The 24483-nt window shown below is 35.5% G+C and overlaps 1 protein-coding gene across 2 annotated transcripts; it reads right to left on the minus strand.

The window, feature by feature from the left end:
* Positions 1-986: 986 nt before the first annotated feature.
* On the minus strand, positions 987-24476 carry LOC138707492 (putative GTP-binding protein 6). 2 transcript variants are annotated; one of them, XM_069836992.1, is made up of 8 exons: positions 23847-24476; positions 21430-21572; positions 20063-20191; positions 18774-19006; positions 14173-14381; positions 11041-11248; positions 7618-7717; positions 987-5151 (listed from the first exon to the last, which is right to left on the minus strand). In XM_069836992.1, exons 1-8 carry the CDS (start codon positions 24474-24476, stop codon positions 5022-5024), a joined length of 1782 nt encoding a protein of 593 aa, XP_069693093.1. In that variant the 3' UTR covers positions 987-5021. The 2 variants fall into 2 exon arrangements, with proteins under 2 accessions (XP_069693093.1, XP_069693094.1); XM_069836993.1 differs by lacking the exon at positions 23847-24476 and having other exon boundaries at positions 21434-21572.
* Positions 24477-24483: the final 7 nt, after the last annotated feature.

The following is a 24483-nucleotide window of genomic DNA, read 5'->3' on the forward strand; positions in this document are numbered from 1 at the left end:
ATTTGAAATTTTCATTTTGGTTTAGTGCTTGTAATAAGTACTTAAAAATATTTTTCTAATGAATGCAGTAATGAACATTATCATTTATTATTAAAGACAGTTCTTTGAAACAGATATTTTAACATTTGAAATAATAACTTGCATTTTAAAATGTGCCAGTACACACCCTTAGTACATATAATATTAAAGACACGAATTTAATATATCAAAACTAAATTCAAATTAAGTTCTTGTAATAATAACAATAATAATAATAATAATAATAATAATAATAATAATAATAATAATAATAATAATAATAATATCAGTAATAATAATATGGTCATACAAATAAAGATAATTCAAAATAAATGAGTAATTGATATTTTCCAATAGACTGATGTGGAATCTATAATAATTTTGATGATAGTTTAACAAATGATGGATACTTTTCTCCCTTGCCTTTTTTCATCTCAGCTGTCTTGTTTATTTGGAGTCACTTCATTGTCTTCCTCCTCGTGCCATATTTTGTAAAATTAGATGGCCCAAATTTTCTTTCTGGGTCTGTACAATACAGTATGATGACACCTCTGTAGCAGCTGTCAGAAAGCAAATAAATGCCTTCCCCTCTTCATGTTTGGTAAGACGTAAGATATGAAACAAACTTAGTATTTGCAACAGATCACGACATCATCTTTACAGACACTGGTGATAGGGAAGCGCAGCCTCCCTTTCTGTGTGACTCACGTCTAATCTTCCCAGTACTTTCAAATCAACTAGGCCTAATTCTTAAAATTATTATTACCGCATTTCAAAACACACATCCTTTTCGATACAATCATGAACACGCTCCATCACAACAAGAAACCAGAAGATGGCGCTGGAACTCACTAGAATTCAGAGGATGACGCAAACAACGTCGAAACTAGTCAATCAGGAAACGTAACACCAAAATTTATAACATTAACACAGTAAAGTAATTACTATTTGTTCAAATAACTTAACAGTTCATCAGTAATTATTATTTATTAATAATTATACAACTCATATCTAGAAATCAAACATACAGGTTCCAGAAAAATACTATAAGTAATTACATTATGTCTACTGACAACTAAAAGGAACATGTAATCTTCATCTTACGATGCTGGATGACGTATATATGTCATCCAACATCGTAAGATGAAGATTACTAGTGATGGGCAAAGTTGTTCTTTTCTCGGAACAGTTCCAACAGTTCCGGTTCCGGAAAAATACTATGTTCCAAACAACAGTTACAACTTTACAAGTAGTCTAGAGACGAGTCGGAATCGTTTCTTGACTCTCGCTCCTTTTGAGAAGTCCAAAAGAGTACCCTCCCTCTTCCCCAAGCAGCTTCCACATAGCGCTGGAGCATTCATCACTCGGACTCCTCTTGAAATACGTTATCGGCATGACATAGCACACATGCTTCTCAAGAGATGACATCCCAACGCACATTCGAATCGGTTTTGGAAACTTGCTGTGTATGCGAGCAGACTCTTCGGGCCATATTCATAGACATTTTTAGTGCGGGCTTCCGGTGGATGATCAGCGAAACTAACGTTTTTTATATTCATGAACCAATGTTAGCGATATGAATAATTCGTCCCTCCTCTGGCAAAGTCAGGGCTAGTTTAGCACGCTCGTAGCGGGGCTAGCAAAATGTCTATGAATAGCACCCTTCATGTTTAGTAAATAAACAGCTGTTGAATACAAGGTCAGAATGCAACACTTATAGTTTTGGTACATAGTCATAATGACATGGTAGCTAACTCAAAAATTTAACATGATATGTAAAACGTGTAGCATGTAATTTTTGTTCTCCGTGTTAAGTAAAAAAAAATCATTAATACTTATTTTTTACTTTTCTTAATGCTTAGTTATAATAATAATATTATAATTTCATAAATAATAAAAAGATATATTTGCAAATCAAGCTTTCAGGTATAACTCCCTGTAAAGTTAATTTGAATAATTTCGAGGGAAAAATTGTTCCAGGGCCGGGTATCGAACCCGGGACCTTTGGTTAAACGTACCAATGCTCTCCCAACTGAGCTACCCGGGAACTCTACCCGACACCAATCCCAGGTTCGATACCCGGCCCCGGAACAATTTTTCCCTCGAAATTATTCAAGATATGTTTATGCTTAGTTATAATAATAATTACATTATAATTTCATAAATAATAAAAAGATATATTTATATATTAGCAGTAGTGAAACCTGAAACTTCCCCACTGGCTTATTAAAATGTTAGAAACGCATCTGTACCAATGTAAGAATTTAAATTTCGCATCGCACCTCGCTCTGTGTCATTAGTGTCATTACTCATGACCACACTCCAAGGATTTCAATTCCCATGCTTCCCCATCCATCCACGTGAGAGTTTCAAGTTCCAACTAAGTTCCAAGTACAGGGACATCATTTTATTTTTACTAACATTTTTAATATTAACTTGGCTATACCTTTAGAGAACCGTAAACACCGTTTGCTACCCCCTTCTACGACTGGAGTTCGATGATACTGGCGTAAAATACAAACAAATCACTCTACTAGGTATAGGAGGGAAGAAAAGTAGTTCATCCATTTACGTAAACTAGGAAATATCGCGATTTTGAGTTCGATAATTTTCATTAGGTTTTTGTTTAATCAAAATACAGTACGGTATTAAGAATAAGTGTTTTTACTCACGAACTGAGTTATCCATGTGAACGTATTCATTATGCAGTGTATATTATACTGTCTAAAGCACATTAGCGTACACTATAGAGAATGAAGTTAAATTGAAAAATAATCATAATAAGAATATTTAAACACATTTTTTAAAATTGTGGCCGTTCATTTCGATACAGGCTTCTATTCTTTTGTGCATATTATCGCACTATAGACTATTTCATCTAATTCCAATTGCCAGTTTCGTCCTTCGTACTAGTAACTCATGTTGAAATAATTCTGTAGCTACTCTATAAATGAGTATCTTACATACTGTAAATTCAATATTCACTTCTGCCCAACCTGCACAGATAAAATTACTCAGACATGTTATCTACTGTCCGTCCAAGTGGTTATGCCGCAGGATTGTAGAAAGGGAGGAAATCACGTAATAGTTAATTACTTAACGAGGCCCTTTCATTTAAGTTATTTTAAACAGTTGTATAATATTATGTAGATGTCCAATTCCTAACAGAAATTAAATTTTTCAGAAAAGAGCTAAGACAACCCAGCTTTTACAGAGGGGCGAGCAGAAGCAGGTGGGGAAAATCGGGATGCGACGTAGGCAAACAGACAGTACCTGTGCGAAAATATGATTCAATATTGAAAGCTCTTTCGTCACTGGAAAACGCGAACATATTTCTGGAACGTACTATAGTCAGTAATTCAGTGCTGTTTATTATATGCGGTCTTGGATCTGTGTGGAGGACAGTTGGAACTTCATTAGTAGAAGGAGTGGGAGTGAAGTACATTCAAAAACTCAGATACAATAAAAATTGAAGTAAAAATAAAATGATGTCCCTGTACAACATAAAGAACGACGAGAACGTGTAGCCGAAGCTGTCATGATTCAACGGAACGGGTTCCAACTGTTCTCTGTTGTCTCGGAGTCGGAACATGCCTTGCGCAATGCAGTACTTCGGGCCCGCAACAGCTGGACAAGTGAGCAGCTCGGAGTCGGAACAGTGTTATTTCGGAACAGGAGGTTCCGACCTACTGTTCATTTTTGCAACAGTTCCGAGACCAGAACAGTTCCAAAATAACTGTTGTGTTATTTTTTACCCATCTCTAAAGATTACATTTGTAAAGTTTCTTCCCACCCATAAGCAGTGCTGACTAGATCAGATGCTACGGACAGTACTCTATAACAGAGTCGCCAGTATGAAAGGATAATTCCAAGCCTTTGGCGTGAGACGAACTCGATAGCTCAGTGGTAGAGCGCCTGACCGGAGTACAGGAAGTCGCAGGTTCGAATCCCGCTCGAGGTTGTGAAATTTTTCTTTCATACCATGGCATGATTGTGACTATAACAGTATTTAAATTCATTAAGGCCCAATTGTATAAAACTCCCTGACTAAAGATCAACTTTGATCGAAGATCGAAAAGTGAACCGAGTTCAGACACTTTTTCTATTGTATAAAACTTTTCTGCGATCAAATTACCTTGGTTCAAATGCAATCTAAGTTCACGTGAAAAGGATTTGGCAACATCGCATAAACAGGTGAAATATGTGATGCGCGGATCATGTTGTACAAGTTTGTTCACTGTTGCCAATCTAGTGACTTTAACTCTTTTCCAATAACAATTATTTCTTTTAACTTTTATATTGCTTAAATAGGGATTTAGCGAACTTTTTAGCACCCCATAGTGATAAAATTTAATCTTTCTTTCTTGATAATGAGAAATCTAGCGACTTTACAACTATTTTGTGGCGACTTTCCGTACACTCTGTTGGAGACACTGGTTTGTTTTGTCCAATGTAAATAATGGCGGACAATAAGAAGAAGGTTGACTGTTCTCCAAATTGTTATGTTATGGTGTTTGATACTGCTAAACATAATAAAGCTTTATAAAACGACAAATTGAAAATTTATGAATATACCTATCATATCCATTAATAATTAAATGGTTGTTATAAACATAATATAACTATAGGTTATGTTATTTGATACTGCTGAACACGATAGAGCCTTATAAAATATATGATTGTTCGTGTATTAAGGCAAGAAATTGAAAAAATATATATATAAATGTAACTACCATATCTATTAATATTAATAATAATGGTTATTATTCTATTTGCACAATCTGCCACTCGTATATTTCAAACAGAAAAGAAATAACTGAATTTGAATCATCTAACTTAATCGGAGAAATTTCTTCAGTCAAAGTTGACTTTAGTTTGAGACAAATTAATCTGAGATTAGACTTTATACAACACAAAATTCCAAGTTCAGCTAGAACGAGGATCAATTTAACCTCTGATCTAAGATTAAATGGTTTATACAATCGGCCCTAAAAGGAACATATTCAGTGCATAATGAAATTATGGCGAAACTTCATTAACTGCGCTTCTGAAATCACAACTGTCATAAGAAGAAACTCACTATTATTGTTATCTGCTATAACTTCTGTCACTGCAGCATTTTTGTACAACCACCTGTAAAAAAAAAAAGCATTCATTAAACAATTGCTTTATACATTTTAAGTTTTGTAAAAATGAATACTTATATAACTTGTATTTTAGATAGACACGAGAATTGCTTCTTCAAATTCTAATACACACGGAATTTGGCATTTAGCAAGTTAATTTTTCATGCCAAAAAAAGATAAAAAAAATTCTGGGCACTGAATTTGAAGTTTAATTTGTAGTGCAGAGATACTCTATTGGGACATATATTCTCACAGTACTCTCATTTTCCCGTCTTAATGCTCAAATTAATCATTATCGTCATATTACCAATGTCATACTAGACATGGCTCTTTTTTGTCAGATATTATACAGTAACTAAACAACCAGTTGAGTTAAAAACTGGTTAACAGAGTGAAGCAATATAAAATGCTGCTTTCACATACGAGACTACATGAACTAGAAGGGAAAATACTGAACTTAAGCTATATACTTTGTGTAAAACATAGTTTAAAGCTAGTCAATTTTCATTTGTAGATCTATATTGAATACACATTTCATTATACAATGTGTTCAGCTTGAACATTCAATAAAACAGAAATTCATTACTCAAAAACTAAGTAAGATACTTCCATACGGGTTTTTCTACATAAACAGTAACTCACAATGTTCTTTTCTACAAAAAATATTTTTCACAGCACCTCGATATGACAGATATCAAACCTGTACTCAATCTCCACCCATGTGTTTGACAACATTACAGGTGTAACACTCTCGCCAGCTGCATGTATGCGACGGCGTAGATCTGGAAGATCATGTACTGGTGTCTGGTACACTTTAGTCTTGACAAAAACCCCAGAAGAAAAATCAAGTGGAGTTAGGTTCGGCGATCTAGGTGGCCAGGCCATTTGATGAAAGTCCCTCCCAATCCAGGATCCAGGAAAATTATGGTCCAAAAAATTTCTGACAGAATGACATGGTGCACAGTCTTGCTGAAAAATGATGCCACATGATGATGTGGAGTCCACATCGCTACTGACTCCGTGTCGTTTCCAATGCAGTTATGTGCATGCACAAGCATTGTGACGTCATGCAACCCATGTGCACCAAACATTTTCAGTTGCTGTTTATGTAGGAAAATCCGTATGGAAATATCTTAATTAGTTTTGGAGTAATAAATTTCTGTTTTATTGTATGTTCAAACCAGACACATTTTACAGTAAAACCTGTGAAAACGGCCATCTTCCCCAATTTAATTTTTTATAAAGTCATTGTAAGTATCCCCTCTGCAGCCATCAAATCTTTGCATGTTGCCCAGCCATAAAGTGCTCAAAATACCGTACTTCACTGTGCGTAAATCATCAAGAAACCTCACTTTTACAAATTACAAAAGCTGTCGTAGTTATTTTTAAGAAATGTCTTTGCATTGAAGTGATTAGGTTACTACTACTATAATAATAATAATAATCCGTGGTGCTACAGTCCGTGAAGAGCCTAGACCGACCAGCTGGCTGCTGGCCTCACGTCCACATGCCGAAGCAGAGGTGGACGATCATCCAATCAGAATGGAGGTAGCATGATGATCCCCCAGCCATTATAGCTGGCATTCGCAATCGGATTTCACTACCTATCATAGCTCCCCAAGTGCATCACGAAGCTGGGTGGGCACCAGTCCCATACACTGCCCGAAATTTCGTGAGAAAATTTCTTCCCCCATGAGGATTCGAACCAGCGCGCATTCTGTAACGCGAGTCCTAGGCAGGATGCCTTAGATCACGACGCCATGGCGCGGGACACTACTACTATAGCATATGGAAAATAATTGATTTACAGCACTGTGGCCTAGAGCTCTGTCATGCAACTGCACACAAGGATTCTAAATTTACTTTGTTGACAACAAATTTGTAAATTTTTCTGAAACAATTAGGTCCTATGATCCAAGAAATCAACCAAGTGCTTAATAATTCAAAGGATTTTTCCTGTGAAATGTACACATTAAAGAAGCTTTCCATTGGGTGAAAAATGGGGGGGGGGGGGAAGGAGCGAAGAAAAATGTAAATTTGTTAAACACCGAGCCCTGAATTATTTATTTAAATAATTAAATTCGATAAAATTATTTCTCTATTGTATGCTTTTGTTTTCCTTTTAAGAACATTAATTGGTTATTTAATGACATTGCATCAATATGTAGTTATCTATCTCTGATTGAAATGGAGATAAGATGAGTCCGAAGATTACCTTATAGCCACTTTACAGTCACCCAAGTGGGATTCAACCCACATCCTGAGCACAGAGCCCACACTGATAGCAAATAATGAGTTAACGTCTGAAATGCTTATATTTATGACACAAAACATGCGTTAAATGTGAAAAACCTCCATATTACTGCACAATATTTCTGCATCTTCACTAAGAAAACACATTATGTCATTCTTTCAGAAAAACATCAGGTGGACACATAAGACAAGTTTAAATGTAGTATAGTGTATAAGTTACCTGGACTCTTCACCACCAGATGGTACACGCATTCTTACACAACACCTTCCAGTTGCTTTAAGAATGACTTCATCAAGTTTTATTACTAGATCATCCAACCCTGGAAAATTATGCACAAAATAAAACTATAGCCAAAGCATAGATATAATAATATCAAAGCTATAAATTAATTTATTCCTAAGTTTCTTAAAAGTCTTACATGTATTGGAAGTAAAGAGATTAGACCTGAATTGGCTATGGACATAACTAGGGGCATTAAACACAAGGATTACTGGAAGAATGGTAAAATTAAATTCAGACACTGGATATATTTAGCGATCCTAGGTTCTTTATGTTATAAAAGTACAATAGGGAAATTAAAACGATTTGGGAACAGGAAGATATATTAGAATAAACTGAAGAGAAGAGAGAAGAGGAATGACATGGTAAAGATTAGGTATCTGGAGGCTAAGAGAGGAAACATAGAGAAGATAAAATATTTCCTTTATGCAGACAAGTTGAAGACGCAATTCATATAGCTTTAAATTGTTCGGCAACAAATTATTTGAGACATTTTTGGCTGGAGAGAAAATTTTTTTAACATCAACACTATGGTTTCATATAAAAAATTAATGGCCTTCTAAATGCTAGCAATGAGAATAAATTAAGAAAATTCCTCTTTAGAGTTAAAATTAGATGGAAAGAGAACATAAAAACTCTGACTGAAGTGTGATTACGGATGTTGGGTATTCTGTTCCCAATATGAAGCTATGAAGAGTACCAGTATACAATAAAATATTTCAAGGTATCATCTGGAATAACAATTTTAATTTTATTATGGAAGCAGGGTGTTTACCGCAGGAACAAACTAGATAGAAATATAGAGTAGACAGTAATACGAAGAGATTAAGTATTTGGATAAATGCAAGAAAAAAACGTTAAGTGTTTAACTATAGTTTTCACTATTTCATTATGTGGTGATAAAGAGTTGTATGGGTAGGCATAAAATACGACATGACTAGGACAGATAGATTAGTTAGAAAAATAATAGTAATAGAATGTTAAATTAAGAATTAATAGTATTCTATTTTAATCTCAAAAATGTTACACAAATACGTGTTATATGTGGTCATATTCGTTGTTAATTTGTAATCATTTTATACTGGGTGGCGGCAGATTACGAACTAGGTTGCATCTAATCTGCTATGATCGTGCTTTCAGAATGATGAAATTAATAAATACAGTAAATAAAAATAAATATCCAAATCATCTTCTGTAATACTCATACTTGTGACAACTTTGAGACACTGAATAAACTATGAATCTTGAGCCACTATGTGGCAACAGTCTCTTGACTGTAGGCAATAACATTTTGCTTTACTTGTTTTAGTCATTGCAATGATTGGAAAATAAGTATAAGCACTTATGGTGCTGTAGGATGAATCTGACAGACATGGACTCCTATTTTACAGTTATGAATGTTCTCAGAAAAAGGAGAAACTTAATACAGGCAACCAGACTTCTAACTGGACACTACCTCTGAATAAGCATCTACTGGGTGGACACATTATGAATTTCCTATGCTACACGTGGGAATGTATGGGCCACACAGCTTGTACTCATGGCTGTACAACAACAGGAGTCTGACATTTACCAAACAACAACTTTAATATTGGAGGCTCTGATAATAACATGAAAAAAAGAATAATTTAGAATGACATGTACTCGTCCATGTCACCTAAGGGGATGTTGGAAATGATTTCATCCATAATTCCAAACATTTTTGGCATTGACTAATGAAATTATCTAGAGGAATTTTGTAGGCAATACCTAGCGTCATCAAGAACTTCTTCAGTGAGCATTGTGCATTGTTGTATTCCCTTATTCGAACACTCCCCAGTTCCCGAAATTTGTTAACTAAAGTCGCGACGCTGTTATTTCCGGCGTGACTCCGCCTCTTTGCTTACGTCTTAGGAAGTTAAGGCTCTATAAAGTCTAGGTAGGTAGTATCGTTCGCCATTTTTGTTCTTTCGTTCCCGAGCTACCATATGAGGAATCTATTTGCCACACCGTTAAACATTATCATGTCATAGCTCCTATGATAATAAATCAAACACACTGTAATTCAGCAAATAACTGAGCGGCAAATAAGTCTTCGTGTGCTTTCTGCGAACGCCAACGAAAGAGCCAAAATGGCAGGCGATTATATTAAGTATTTATCGAGCCTTAAGAAATGAATAACGTCTTCATAAGCGAATCACAAGACGCACACGTTTAAATGTAGCTGACCTGCAATGCGATTGGCTGAAGGAAATTAGAGCGACGGGACAATAACATATGAATCACAGCACGAGTTGAAACATGATCAGCAGGATATTTTTCTTGGAATAATCTCGTGATGACACGAGCCAATTCAGTATGCACACACAAATTGTAAACAGATACTCATTGTGGAATAGAATACTTTGGCCTATTATTAATCATGTGTTTCTTGGTACACTACCATACACATGACAGTTTCAACAGTCATTTAGGAATTCAAATCAGGAAATCAAACCCAGCAGCATTATGAAGCTGGTCACCCACTGTGGGATTCTGGATTGATTTCTAGTCTATGGGGCGCAAAATATGCCATTTGCCTAAGTGCTTAGTATATATCTACATCTTTACTGAGAGAGAAGACGCTCTCAGAAGTCTTGACCAAAACTTATAGTATCTCTATGTGTGAGTGCGTGCATGTGTGCATATATATCAATAAGATCCATATAAGATTTACTGGTTGTCTATTTAATGCATAGTGAAAGAACAGTAAAATATTCACTAGCGGTCTTACTAATAAAAATCTTATATAGATGTTAAACTGTCTTATATTTACAAAATGAATAGCTCGTTTATAAGTCATGTGTAAATTCCTTACTAATAATCACTACATATGTCGTATATAACAGTGCAACTGATACACAGCTACGTCACAGTTTCGTCATTACGAAAGGTAATAGAATATCTGAGGTTCTCTATTGCATCCAATAGCATGTGCTAGTGTACAACGCTAAGTATCGATAGTACAACTGGGCCTGATCGATTACCACATTATAATTTGGTCAAGGGGTACAGCTACAGCAATATAATTCTAATTATTCTCTGCCCTTTGATTTGTTCTTCAGTGGTTACAAGGCAACCATCATCATAAAATAACAATCAATACGAACAGCTGTTAGAGGGGTGGCCATTTTTTTCTCTATACATAATGCTTGAACAATGGGTTTCGTGTATATAACTACTGCAAAGCAATTCCCATGTATAGTTATAGGCTGTTTACACATCCATCACTTATGCATGGTTCATTAGTAATGTTTTCTGTCTCAGCTCTGCATAGGTCTCATATAAAAACTATACACGGTTTATTAGTAAGACCGTAGGAATATTAATCAAAGGTTCACTCACCTTCATTAGTTACAGCAGACACAAATAAATTACAATTTAAATCCTTATTTCCCACTTTATCTGGAAGGAGATCCAATTTGTTCCCCACAACAAGGATGTTGTCCAGCAGGTTCTGACTTAGGTTCAGTTGCCCAAGAGTTTTTGTCACTGTTTCAATTTGCGCCTTGCAGTCTGGATGACTTACATCACAAACGTGAACAATCACATCCTGTGAAAACAGTTCACCTTAAGCTAAAAATCAGGAAGTTAATTATTACGTACACAGTTTTAATAGTCACAATCAAAGTGGGTACAACTAACTCTTCCCTTAGCACTCTGTTGCCATTTACAGCAGTTCACATCCCCACTCACCCCTCACATTCCAGTACAAGGGAAATAACCTTGACATTGAGGAACTTGCGAACGATTTAAAGGGTTTGAAGAGAATGACGACAGTGGAAGAATATTAATTGAAGACATTACAAATTGGTGAAGGAAAATTACCAATTCTTTGAAAAAAATAAAATGATGTTTTATTTAACGATTCTCGCAACTGCCGAGGTTATATCAGCTCCTGCAGGAGTTCTTTTACATGCTAGTAAATCTACTGACATAAGTTTGTCTCATTTAAGCACACTTAAATGCCACTGACCGGGGTCGGGATCGAACTCGCAACCTCGGGCACTATAATGACTGCGCCACCCAGGCTGACCCAATTCTTTGATATGGATAGAGAAAATATTAATCTTGGGCTGGATACAGACTTGGTGCTTCCTAGACAAGAAATAGAAAGTGATTATGACATGACTGCTGATCCTGCATGTAAGCCTAAAGTGTTAATAACATTGACGATAGTGGAAGGAAAGAATAGATATTGCCAAATCACGTATTCCATTACAAACTTGAATCAGCTAAGACCTTTATGAGATAACTGAAGCAAGAAGGTGTTCCCTCACTGTTTTGCTTCATAGAATTAAAATGGAGATCAGAAAAAATTGCTGGTCGTAAAGTTCAGTTAACCTCACAGTTAAAATGCAAAAACATTCATAATCAAAATTCTTATGTTCTGCAGTAGGGTTGTTCTTTGGATGTTTTTGCAAGAGTTACGATTTTTATTTATCATTACCACTACTGCTACCACAACCATCATGATATTTGTTACATCTCAGCCCATATGCTCTCTTACAGTATCAATTCATCACTTTTACAGTTATACAGGCTGTTTCAAAAATACGGGGCATAATTTCAGGTATGTATTTCCCACATGTAGACAATCAAAATAGTTCATTACAACATGTGTCCGGAAATGCTTCATTTCCGAGTTATGGCCTTCACAACATTGAAATTCACTGGAACGTATTTTTTAAACACCCTGTATAGACCCAGAAACAAAATTTGAGCCATCTGAATTTTCCAAGTTCTAGTTATAACATACTGCGCATGCTCAGTCCTTACTGAGAAGTACAGTGGCGTGTGGTCTTGAGTTGAGTTCTGAATTTTATTATTATTATTATTATTATTATTATTATTATTATTATTATTATTATTACTATTATATCATCATTATTATCATTATCACTGAGGATCACAATACAAAGGACTGCTAAAATATGAAATTCGTGTTACTTTCACCGACATCTTTCATTTTCAATATTACATTCCACTGCCTAAATAATTTAAGTAATCAATTTACAAATGTTAACTAATGCTGAGTTCTTGGCAATAAAGCCTTTAACTCTCTTGTTCTCCAATACAGGAAAGTGGTGAAGCAAAAAGTATAAACATTTTAATGTAGGTACCATACTTTTATGTTATGGCAGTTGTATCACCTACACACAACCTCCAAACTGTTTGGAGGACCACATCTGCCATTGGTTAGCGGAACCATATGACCAAGTCAGAAGGATGTCAGACAACTCCACCGACCATATCCCTTCTTCACCACTTGGAAACACTTATGCATGCATGCATGCCATAGCAGGTCAGCATGCTGAAATGGTATTTCCTCCATTTTTGATGGAACAGTTATACTGCTGTGACTCGGTCCCCAGAGCCTCATGTTAAAAAAAAAAAACATGTTGCACCAAGTGAAGGTGAGGATGGAATTTGAGGAGAGGTTATGGAACGTACTTCACTACTCCTTGCAACCCCCATTTAAAAATGTACAGAGCGTTCGCCTACGGGTGGGGCTAGGAAAGCGGCATGTACTGATACGCCACTTTGTGTGCGCAGTTGTTGAGACACGCTCGACAATCAAGGACATCAAGGTCGACAAGTTATCAGTTGTGAGTCCGATGTTGCAGTATTTAACACGTACAGTGCAGTTTCTTGACACAGTTGCTTAAATATTCAGCGTGTGTGTAAAATTTGTTAACAATGCAAAACGCAAAATTCACGCTTGAACAGAGAGTTTTTATGTATGATGCATATGTGAAAACAGAGTCATGTAGAGAGGTGCGTAGGCAATTTGAAGTGAAATATTCGGGTGCTCCAATTCAGAGTAGAGAAACTGTTAGACGTCTTGTTAACAAATTAAGGACAACAGGGTCAATAAATGCTACAATTCCTAAGCGAAAACAAAGAGTATTGACGGTAGAAAAAATTGATGAAATCAGTGCATAATTTACACGCTCTCCTAATAAATCGCTAAGACGTGTTCCACAGGAAGTTAGTGTTATCAGTCTTTAGTGCTGCTAAACTTTTAAAATTAAAACCCTACAGAGTATAGTATAGAAAGCGGAAGCTTAAGGATAGACGATTCCCGCAAGTGACACCGCTTTCCTGGCCCCACCCATAGGTGAACGCTCTGTAGTTTTTGCCGAAGATATTATTCTAATGTAATCTTCAAGAAAAGTATATAACTTTAATTCTAATGATATTTCAAATCTCTTTCAACCTATTCTAAATTAAGAATTGAGTGCTGGAATTAGTCTGTTACAGTAAGCAGAATATTATTCAATAAATCACAATGTCTAAAGGCAGCTTGGTTGTTTAAATTTAAATAAACTGTATATATTTATGTAAGTCTTATTGATAGAGGCAAGTTAAGTTACTTTCTGAGTGTGATATCATGACAATGTAACATTTCTCAAATGCATACCAGTATCAATAAAAATGTATAACAATGTACTGGCCACATAATTATGTACTTACTGCAAGCATAGCATCTTCTAGTGTAGCAACAAAAGATTCAATGAGATTAATGGGAATGTCTGAAATGAAACCCACAGTATCCACATAAAGAACCTTCAGACGAGATGGCAACACTCCACTGTGAGCAGTTACATCCAAAGTAGCAAATAGGTGGTTTTTTGGCTGTAAACTGATTTCCCCTGTCAATGCCTTTATTAAGGAAGTCTTTCCTGGAAAATATTACAAAATGTTTAATTATTACAGAAATTATTGTGATGAAGAACAATATCAAATTTTAAACTTTCACAAAAATACACGTTTTTACCATACCTGATACTGAAAAAAGGTTTCGGGTATGCAGTCTATCTCTGTGCAGTGACTTTTGTTAAACTATTCGAAGGCCTTTATTCATATTCTGTAGCTACAAATCAACTTGTGAATGATGAATGTATACATGAAAAAAATGTTTAGTGAAGGATTAATGGACCTTCATATTAAAACAAAATCACACAATGGTGATGCATTCCAAATGACTTTCTCATGATAATTTTTATTACATAGAATAAACAGAGAAATTATCCATTGCAGTTAGTATAAAAGAAAATCCCTTTTGCTACAGGAAATAACTACATACAGTAGCGTGCAAATTAATCTGAACAACGTAATTACTTATGCAAAAACACTCAAACGGGATAAAAAAAGGATCTAAGACATACCTCAGTAATCTATGTGGCCTCCCTTGTTCCTAATAACAGCTCTGAGACGATTTGGCATGGATTCCACTAATTTCCCACAAATATTCTTCATTTCTTCATCGCGAAACCATACACCAATGAGGGCAGAAATCATCTTCTCCTTTGCAGAACAATCCATTTTTTGCATTCTTCTTTTGCAAATTGACCACAAGTTCTCAATGGGGTTGATGTCGGGTGAGTTGCCTGGCCAGGGGAGCACCTGAATATTCTTCTTGTTGAAGAATTCTGTAGTTTTTCGAGACGTATGGCATGGTGCCAGGTCTTGTTGAAACACACCTCTGCCATCTGGAAATGATTTTTGCAGCTGGGGTACGATTCTGGTTTCCAATAAGTAAATATATTTGTCAGAATTCATCATTCCCTTGATAGGTATTAATGCTCCAGGGCCTTCATGTGTAAAACAACCCCAAAACATTGCTTTAGGGGGATATTTGGGTGCTTGTTGGAGATGAGCTGCTGTTACTTTTTTGGATCCTTTCCATACGTAAGAAACACGGTGGCCGTGGACCTCGAAATGAGACTCATCGGAAAAAAGTACATTCTTCCAGTCATTCACTGTCCAGTGTTGATGTAATTTTGCCCACATTAAGCGTTTTTTGCACATAACAGGGGTTAGCAGTTGCTTCTTAATAAGCTTATGAGCCCTTCCTCCAGCTTCCAAAAGCCTACGCCGCACTGTTGTGACGTGAATATTCACCCCAGTGGTAGCCATTAACTCGCGGGTTAAGTCGACAGCAGTTAGTCTAGGATTTAATTTACTTTTCCTGACAATTAAACGATCATCTGCAGGTGAAGTCTTCCTTTTCCGGCCACAGTTTCCTTTTTTCTGGGGTGTGATGGATCCAGTCTCCCTGTATCGTTTTATGATCGAATTAACAGTAGCCACACCGATGTGACATTCTGCAGCAATTTGCCTCTATGTCATAGAAGAATGTACAGAGGATTGCAGTATTAAGTCTTCAACACAACTGAAATGCTTTGTAAGTACAAAACGACAGGCAAAATGTCACATATTATAAAAAAAAATAATAATGACAGACCTTCAACAATGGAATTACACGTACTACAGATGTCAATTAAAGCGGTATGAGCAGCTGTGAGGCCAACAATGACAGAAAATGTAAAATTATGTCGTGTTCAGATTAATTTGCACGCTACTGTATAGAATTATTTCTGTTTAAACACCTGATCTTGCCTGACTTCTCGTGGATATGGGGACTGAATCCTGCTGCACACCTCTTGCTCTGTGTGGAAAGTGATTCTTTAGGCAACGCATATAAAGATATACAGAACCAATCAGATCTCCTACATATGCCAAAAATAGCAGTAGCACTCTTCTGTATGACCACACTTTAAGCATGATTGTCTCCTGGAACACCTCTTCAAGTTCAACTGGGGCACATCACCTGAATGCAGCATATGCCAAGAACCAGAATCGATACTCAATCAAAACCACCTTCTACAATGCAAGAAGCTTGATGCCACCAAAATGTGAATTGTATAAAATTAATTACATACATCTACTTAAACCATAAGAATTATAAGCGAAATCAGATTTTTAACTTTTGGAACTATACAGAATGAATTTTGTGTGTAATCCAATAAATGAACGGTTGTTGTTGTTGTTGTTGTCGAATGGCAATGAAAAGTTGATTTGCATCAATCTTTCTATAGCTTCCCAATAAAATGTTTCAATGTTGTTGTTGTTTCCATTATCGGAGTTGAGTTGCCACAGAGGAGATGGAGCTGTTTCTTCAACATTTAATTTGTGTTACATTTTTGGTTGTTTTTTATCATTAAGTTAAATTTCCTGAGCTGAGATAATCATGTCCTGTAAACAATCGGAAATGTGCTACTGCTGGTCTTCCAGGTTTTGTTAAAATGTGTCTTTTCCATTGACTTCTTCATACCGTACAGTTTGCCGTTCAGTTCTTCAGTGCTGCAGTTTCTTTCCAGTCTTCTGTAGTGGTCCCTTATTAATTTACATTTTGTTTGGATTTCTCCGCTAAAGACAGGATTTGCTTTATTTTGGGAAGCCTTTTTGATTAATTTACCTGCTTCTTTGTTGCCAAGCAACAATGGTATTCACTGAGAGACAATTTCCTTATTTCTTGATTTGATGTTTTTATACAGTTTTCTTATATCTTTTAGGTTTTTTGATGTTTTGTTGTTATTGGATATGCTCTCAAATGCGCTTTGGAGACAAACAGAATTACAATCTTTTCTTTATATGTGGCCTGTATAAAATAATAAGCCGTTTTTTTTTTACTGTTTTAGTTATCCATTTTCTCATCTCACCGCTCTCATTTTTTATTTTAAATATACGAAATGCTTTCAATTAAGTATATTTCCTTAGTAATAATTAAATATTATACACCATTACTATTACCTCTGACTGAGGTTCTGGCTGATACATCTATTATCACAGGCAGTACACCTCACTTGAAGATATATAATATGTCAGAGGAAGAACAATTGTTGCTACATCTCAAGTCTGATTAGTGATGTTACTAGTCAATGATGTATCCAATGGAGGGGGGAAAGGAACTGGCCAACCTACCCCATTATCTCCTGGCTTAGTTGCTTCATAAGTGATGTCTTATTAATGTCACTTATGAGGTTCCAACCAGTACTTGAACTGCTGACTAAACAACAATATTATTATTTGTACTACAATATTACAGAGTGATTTATATAGAACTGACACATTTCTTTCTTTAATTATTCCGTTGGAAATTCATTCAATGACCCAATTTTAGCACCAAATTAAGCAGAATGCTCTGGAGTTTCGATTCCTTGTCATTAGATGCGCAGATGTTTATGTTTTATTCCTATTGTTGGTAGCACTGACCCAATTTTAGCACCAAATTAAGCAGAATGTTCTGGAGTTTCGATTCCTTGTCACTAGATGCGCAGATGTTTATGTTTTATTCCTATTGTTGGCAGCACTAGATGCGCAGATGTTTATGTTTTATTCCTATTGTTGGCAGCTGTTTTCGACATTTTGTGTCAACGTGAAAATGCAGTACACATTAAATCAACGACTCTTCCTTGTGAAGCAATACTGCATTACGAATTCAATTACAGCTACTCAAAGGGCATACCAGAGAGAATTTGGTGTTCGCAATCCTCCCAAAAGAAACACAATACTGGGACTGGTAAGACGTTTGTCGCAGGAGACAGGGTACACCTACTCAATGTGTCAGAGAGCTGCGAAAAGTGCAGGCCTAAAGCCATACGGTTGTTCATCAGCTACAGGAACCAGATAAGGATAAAAGATTGAATTATTGTCGTTGGTTTCAGACGTTCATTGTGCAAAATCCTGCCATATTGTCCATCACATGGTTCACAGATGAAGCAAGTTTCTTTGACGACCGGATAATTTCCAGGAACCTGTGGCCACCGAGATCTCCGGATTTGACAATGCCGGACTTCTTTCTATGGGGTTACTTAAAAGACAGGGTTTACGCCACACGTCCCCAGACATTGGACGATCTGAAGCACAACATCACACAGGAGATTCAAGCTATTGACAACAGAGTCCTCCAGCGAGTGGCCAGTAACATGGAACGACGTGTTGAGTTGTGCCTTATGCAGGATGGAGGACATTTTCAACATTTGCTATAGAGGTAAATAATCTCCCAAAATTCCTCTACATTTTAGGTATAATAAGTTGTCACTAGCACAAATCGTTTTGAAACAATTAATGAAAGAAATGTGTCAGTTCTATATAAATCACTCTGTACAATCAACTGCTGCAAAACGTGTAAAATACATGAAATAGTAGGCCTATGTATTACCTTCGTAAAACTGATCTTTTATTTATAATAGTACTGTTTGAGTTCTATTATGTAGATAATAACATACCAGCATTTGTATAGCCAACAACAGCAACAACAGGACACTCGAGCTTCTGGCGTTTATTACGTAGGAGTGCCCTCTGATTGCGAACTTTTTCTAATAACCCTTTTAATTTCATTTCCCTAGTGTTCAATATCCTCTTCCTTACTTCGATATAGGTCTCTCCTGGACCTCCAATAGCAGCTACATTGCTTCCTGAATGGTCGGGAGCACCCTCATGCATTCCTTTTATTCTCATTCTGTGGAGGGCGAAAGAAAAGCATTTTAGTTTTCTAAATTCGAATTACTCAGTAAATAGCTTCATTAGAATATAACTAATACAATAACGTCTAATCCACGACTATAAATTCAAGTACTGAGTCTCACGCAAAAACAGTAGAGGGAAACTGATTAAATGTGACTACTGTATCATCAATGCATTCAACAACAAAGTCAAAATTCAAGTACTGATTCTGATGCAAAGGCAGTAGAGGGAAACTGATTAAATGTGACTATCATCAATGTATTCAACAACAAAGAGTTTGACTAAATCTACAATGAAGTACAGTGATGTGTATGATTTAAATTGCATAATTTAACAGTGCATTTACTGAATAATATCAAGGGAAAAATTGTTCCGGGGCCAGGTATCGATCCCGGGACCTCTGGTTGAACGTACCAGCGCTCTGCCAACTGAGCTACCCGGGAACTCTACCCGACACCGTCCCAACTTTTCCCTCTATATCCACACAAACTGTGTGTGACTTGAAATTGTGGTTTTCTGTTAACATACACAGTGACATATATTATGCAAATCTAATCTTTCAGGTAAAGCTTCCTGTAAACCAGATTTGAATAATTTCAAGGGAAAAATTGTTCCGGGGCCGGGTATCGATCCCGGGACCTCTGGTTCAACCAGAGGTCCTGGGATCGATACCCGGCCCCGGAACAATTTTTCCCTTGAAATTATTCAAATCTGGTTTACAGGAAGCTTTACCTGAAAGATTAGATTTGCAGTGCATTTACTATTTCCCAAAAGGATTCAACTGTAAATGAAAAGGTACAGGTGTTAGAATATTCTCAGTATACTTTAATATAAATTATACTTTATTTAATAAGTTCATGATTACAAAAAAGGTTTATTACTCATATCAAATGGTACTCTAAATGCATGTACATTCATTTCAAATTTGCCTTCTGTAAATATTCCTTTCTATAGAATGGACACCTCCTTATTACGGGCAAAAAATAATTTTCCTGGTGTGTCAACATAAAAGAGGTTTCACTTTATTATCTTTAAGGTTACACTAACATACCTCAAATATGGTATCTCAGCCATAGCAACCTGAAGTTTTGCTTCTTTACTGACTGCGTGCTCTTTAAAGATCTGAATCACCATCATATAGCGATCATACACAGGTACACCAAATGCAGCTTCCAGTTCTCTGTTTAACACAGTCAAGCCGTTTATTCCAGATTATATGTTTTGCATTTTCTCCATATTATATACTCCAAAATAGTTATAAAATACATAACATAACAGTGTAATAACTAGGAACCTGCGTTTTTCATTTTTATTTTTTAGTGCAAATCAATGTTATTTTAAAGAACGTTATTTTTTTTTTAAGAATTTCGCCTTATTTTTAATAGATTTAGGTGTTTCATAGGACATCTGTGCCATTTTCAAAGGCCTGCGGTTATACTAAAATATATTTAAAGAATTTTGGAATTTTTAGAAGTTTTCTAGTGATTTTATGGAGAAAAAGTCTCCTTGCACGTAATAACTCATCAAAGGACAATATTGAACTTTTATTAATGAAAAACCTTTCTTATCATGTCAAGTAACAGAAATAGGTACAATGACATCAAAGAAAAATGCATTATTTTGTATTAGCTAATTATCAAAAGAACTTTGCTACTGACTGTCAAGCAAACTGGTCAGAACTTCCACAATATTTTTATCTTTCTATCTCGCAACATAATCTGACTGGTTTGCTCTTGAAATTCAATGTATGCTTTCATGATCACTGAATAACTTTGATTTCCAAAGAAAGAATAAGACCATCTTTCCCAATAGGGTCGTAGCCAAGTTATTGTTAATGATGAATCCTGGACTTGAACACCTCAAGTGCGCAATACAGATTGTATGTTGGTCGGGGTGGGGGTGGGGGAGATGAACTCAGTGATTTCGCATTATTATTCGCATAATTTTGGCAAATTCGCATTACTGTTCGATTTCGCGATATTTCGCGAAAGTAATACACTTTAATTTTGCTTTATTAACATATATAATATCTAGACTCCCAAGCATTTTGGAATCTATTTCATAAAGGTCTGCTTTATCACAAATACAAAAAATGCAGACCCCTAGTAATAACATCAATTTTGAATGTAAAATTTACGTAATATATATTGGTATACTTTCTGGGCTGAAATATTAAAAATATATGACACTCTCCAACTAATGAAGTAGTCTTAATAATATAAATTTCTTATCACTTAAGAATGCAAGAAAGATTATATAAAAGTGAAATTAGAAGTTTCAAAAACATTCTAATGGAAAATATAAAATTAGACTTCCATGCAATAAGAGCTGCATTAAAATTTACATAATGATGCGCCTTGAGAGTTAAAATTCTTACTATGCACAAATGTCAATATGTTGACAAAAATCCATATTTACCTACGTTGTCTGCCTCGTAAAATATCTGTACTAATGAAAATTGCTGTAATTTCCTTGTGTTTTCTTATCTTTTCTTTTAGCACTTCCAAGTTTCCTGAGCCAAACAACGTTTTCTTTTCTAAAGACTGAAGTGCTATTTTCATCTAAAAATAAAGAAATAATTACGTAAATAAACTACATAATTTCCATAAACATTTCAGTATAGCAGCATTTCTCAAGTAATGGATCACGAACTGCCTTGAAGATATTACTTTATGGATCACAATGTAAAATCATTTGAGTACTATATTGAAATTCTTTAATTTAAAATGAATGGAACATCATGGTATACAAGTTGATAATCATTAGCATACAACGACTTCTGACAAAATTAAGTTAAAATGATGAAAGGTTCCATCTCCAGGTCGAAATTTTAGAACACCATCCCTACTTTCTGCAAGCACTCGATCTGTAGGCAAATTTATCAATTTACACTTTCCTAAACACGTTCTTTTAGCATTTGGAAATACATTCCCAATTTTTAAAAGGTTACAGTCGACTCTCGATCATCTGGAATGGAATTATCAGGTTACAGATTAATTGTGGCTTCTCCCCTCCCCCTCTCTGAGTTCTTAACAGCTCTTTTATTTATTTATTGGGTTATTTTACGACGCTGTATCAACATCTAGGTTATTTAGCGTCTGAATGATATGAAGGTGATAATGCCGGTGAAATGAGTCCGGGGTCCAACACCGTAAGTTACCCAGCATTTGCTCATATTGGGTTGAGGGAAAACCCCGGAAAAAACCTTAACCAGGTAACTTGCCCTGACCGGGATTCGAACCCGAGCCACCTGGTTTCGCGGCCAGACGCACTGACCGTTACTCCACAGGTGTGGACTTAACAGCTCTTATTTTGCCATTTTTTTTATTTACATAGCAAAGTACAAGTGTTGTCTTGCTTCGTAATGTCTCCCAAAAGCACTCTCCTCTTAGTCTCCAAACACTTTCTCTTCACTCCTTATTACTCATGACCAAAAACTGCCCAAATTTCCTTGAAAAACAAAAGGTGTAATAGATAGGCCTACTGCTGTAGATATTCATCCCTTGCTACAGTGTTTATCTCTTAAACAATTAATTTGTTTGCTCTTAAGTGCAGAGAACAAGACTAAGTTTAAAACGTAAAAGACATGTTCACCTAACAGATGTTAAGACAGACATAATAAATATCAGTAAAGGAAGTGCAGTGAACAAAATCAAACTCAAATACTGTAATGGTGAAGAGGCAGTGTATAATAGAAAAAAGAATAAAGACACATTTATAGCAATCACAGCAACTTCGGACTCTGCACTATTCAATGTATTTTGTATCATTCGTTATTTTGATTAGTCTATTCGTATTTATTGTCTCCATCATTACCCCAGACAATCGAGAGTCGACTTAATGGGCTATTGATTATCACATTCTACTTCATTATTTATCTAAAATATTTTTATGAAAACTTTACAAACTAGGTTCAAATTTAGATAGTACGTACTAAAATATGTAATTATTGGTTCTGCTGCTAATTACGAATGTCAATTTCAATCTGCATGTAGAATTTGTCCCTCTCCCTTTTTGGTAAAATAATACTTTTACAATAGTTACTGCACAACTTCCTGATCAAAAAAATTACTTGTAACATTTTAAAAATATAATGAACAACTCAAATAGGGTTACCAGATTTTCAGAATACCAATAAGGGACTGTCTCGACTTCAGCTCAAGGAAAAATACAAAACTTCTGAAACCAGGACAAAAACCATGTGCACATTCTCAGAGCATACATTGGCATTCTAAGGTACAGTACAAGGCAAAGATACCATTTTCTTGCACTATTGAAACAGTTATATAATTAACCATCCATATATTTTATTATTAAAATTTAGAAGGCTTAGTACTGATATCTGAGATTTGTATTTGGAAAATGTAATTGCAGAGGTAATGTTATAAAAAATTATTAAACATCATCACTGTATTGAATTTTAAGCAGAGACTTATTTTATAGTACTGTATATACAAATCTAAAATGAACATCCTTTTTTTTTTTGCATTAGTTAACAATGTTCAATTTACTGTAACTAAATGAATGAATGAATGAATATATATATATATATATATATCCGTCTATGATGCAGTGTTCATAAATAAGAAGAGATTTTCTGCATTCTGTATTGGGTTCTTATTGGAAAAGATTTTTGATTTCAAATATGAGATATGGTATAATGCATTTGGCAATTCTAAAGTAAAAAAACTTATTACAATTAAAGGCAGATATAGGAAATCATATGAGAACAGGTAAATACTTTACAGAGGTATATATTTTTTATAACTATTTAAAGCGTTCCTCACTTTCAAAATTCTTGAGAAACATTGTCACAAAGAGATAAAAACACTTACTTTATCGACAACTTTCCATCTTCGTAGGGTGTGAACAAGAGAAACAGCTTCAGACAACTGAAGATCAGGAGTAGTATTGCGTTTCTTAGAATAGCCCCATTTCACAAATGGCTGCACAACAAGAACCTGATGACCCATTTCAGTTATGTGAAACATCCTTTCCACAATGTTTTCATACTCCCCATCTTCGTCTTTCAAGTCTTCATCATTGATGCTTGAATTATTATTCAAAACCTGATGTGTTGAGAACTGGTGCTGAAATCCAATTATTTTTACGCATGATACCTGAGGAGGGTAGTATGTGTTCGCCATCCCATGGATATACTGTGCTGATAAGAGAGAGCAAGGCTTTCTCAACCGCACATCTGTACTGCATAAATTCTCCTTCATTTCAGAGTAGGAACAACTAGTGGAGCGCATGCTGTGGAAGAGCCTTTCATTTCTGTCAATCCTCACAACTCTTTCAGAGTTAGTACACTGAATGGTCACAATCCAACTTTTTGTACAAAAATGGCCACGGAAGTACCCCAGTGGCAAGTTCTTATACACGTATTTATTTACATAAAAATGTAACATATTGAAAGACTGTAGCCTAAACATTCTGCAATTTATAAAATAGCACATATACATCTTATAC

Source organism: Periplaneta americana, chromosome 10 (genome assembly GCF_040183065.1).
Source record: "Periplaneta americana isolate PAMFEO1 chromosome 10, P.americana_PAMFEO1_priV1, whole genome shotgun sequence".
In the NCBI taxonomy this organism is placed as follows: domain Eukaryota; kingdom Metazoa; phylum Arthropoda; class Insecta; order Blattodea; family Blattidae; genus Periplaneta; species Periplaneta americana.

What these genes read in the sequence shown, in the direction of transcription:
- LOC138707492 (XM_069836992.1), bottom strand. Translation starts at nt 24,476, where the DNA reads ATGTATATGTGCTATTTTATAAATTGCAGAATGTTTAGGCTACAGTCT. An exon ending in TTACGAGGCAGACAACGTAG is followed by an intron (nt 20,192 to 21,429) that starts GTAAATATGGAT and finishes TGTGTTAAACAG; the next exon opens with AGAACTGGAAGCTGCATTTG. An exon ending in GTCTGCTGTAACTAATGAAG is followed by an intron (nt 7,718 to 11,040) that starts GTGAGTGAACCT and finishes ATAATTTTCCAG; the next exon opens with GGTTGGATGATCTAGTAATA.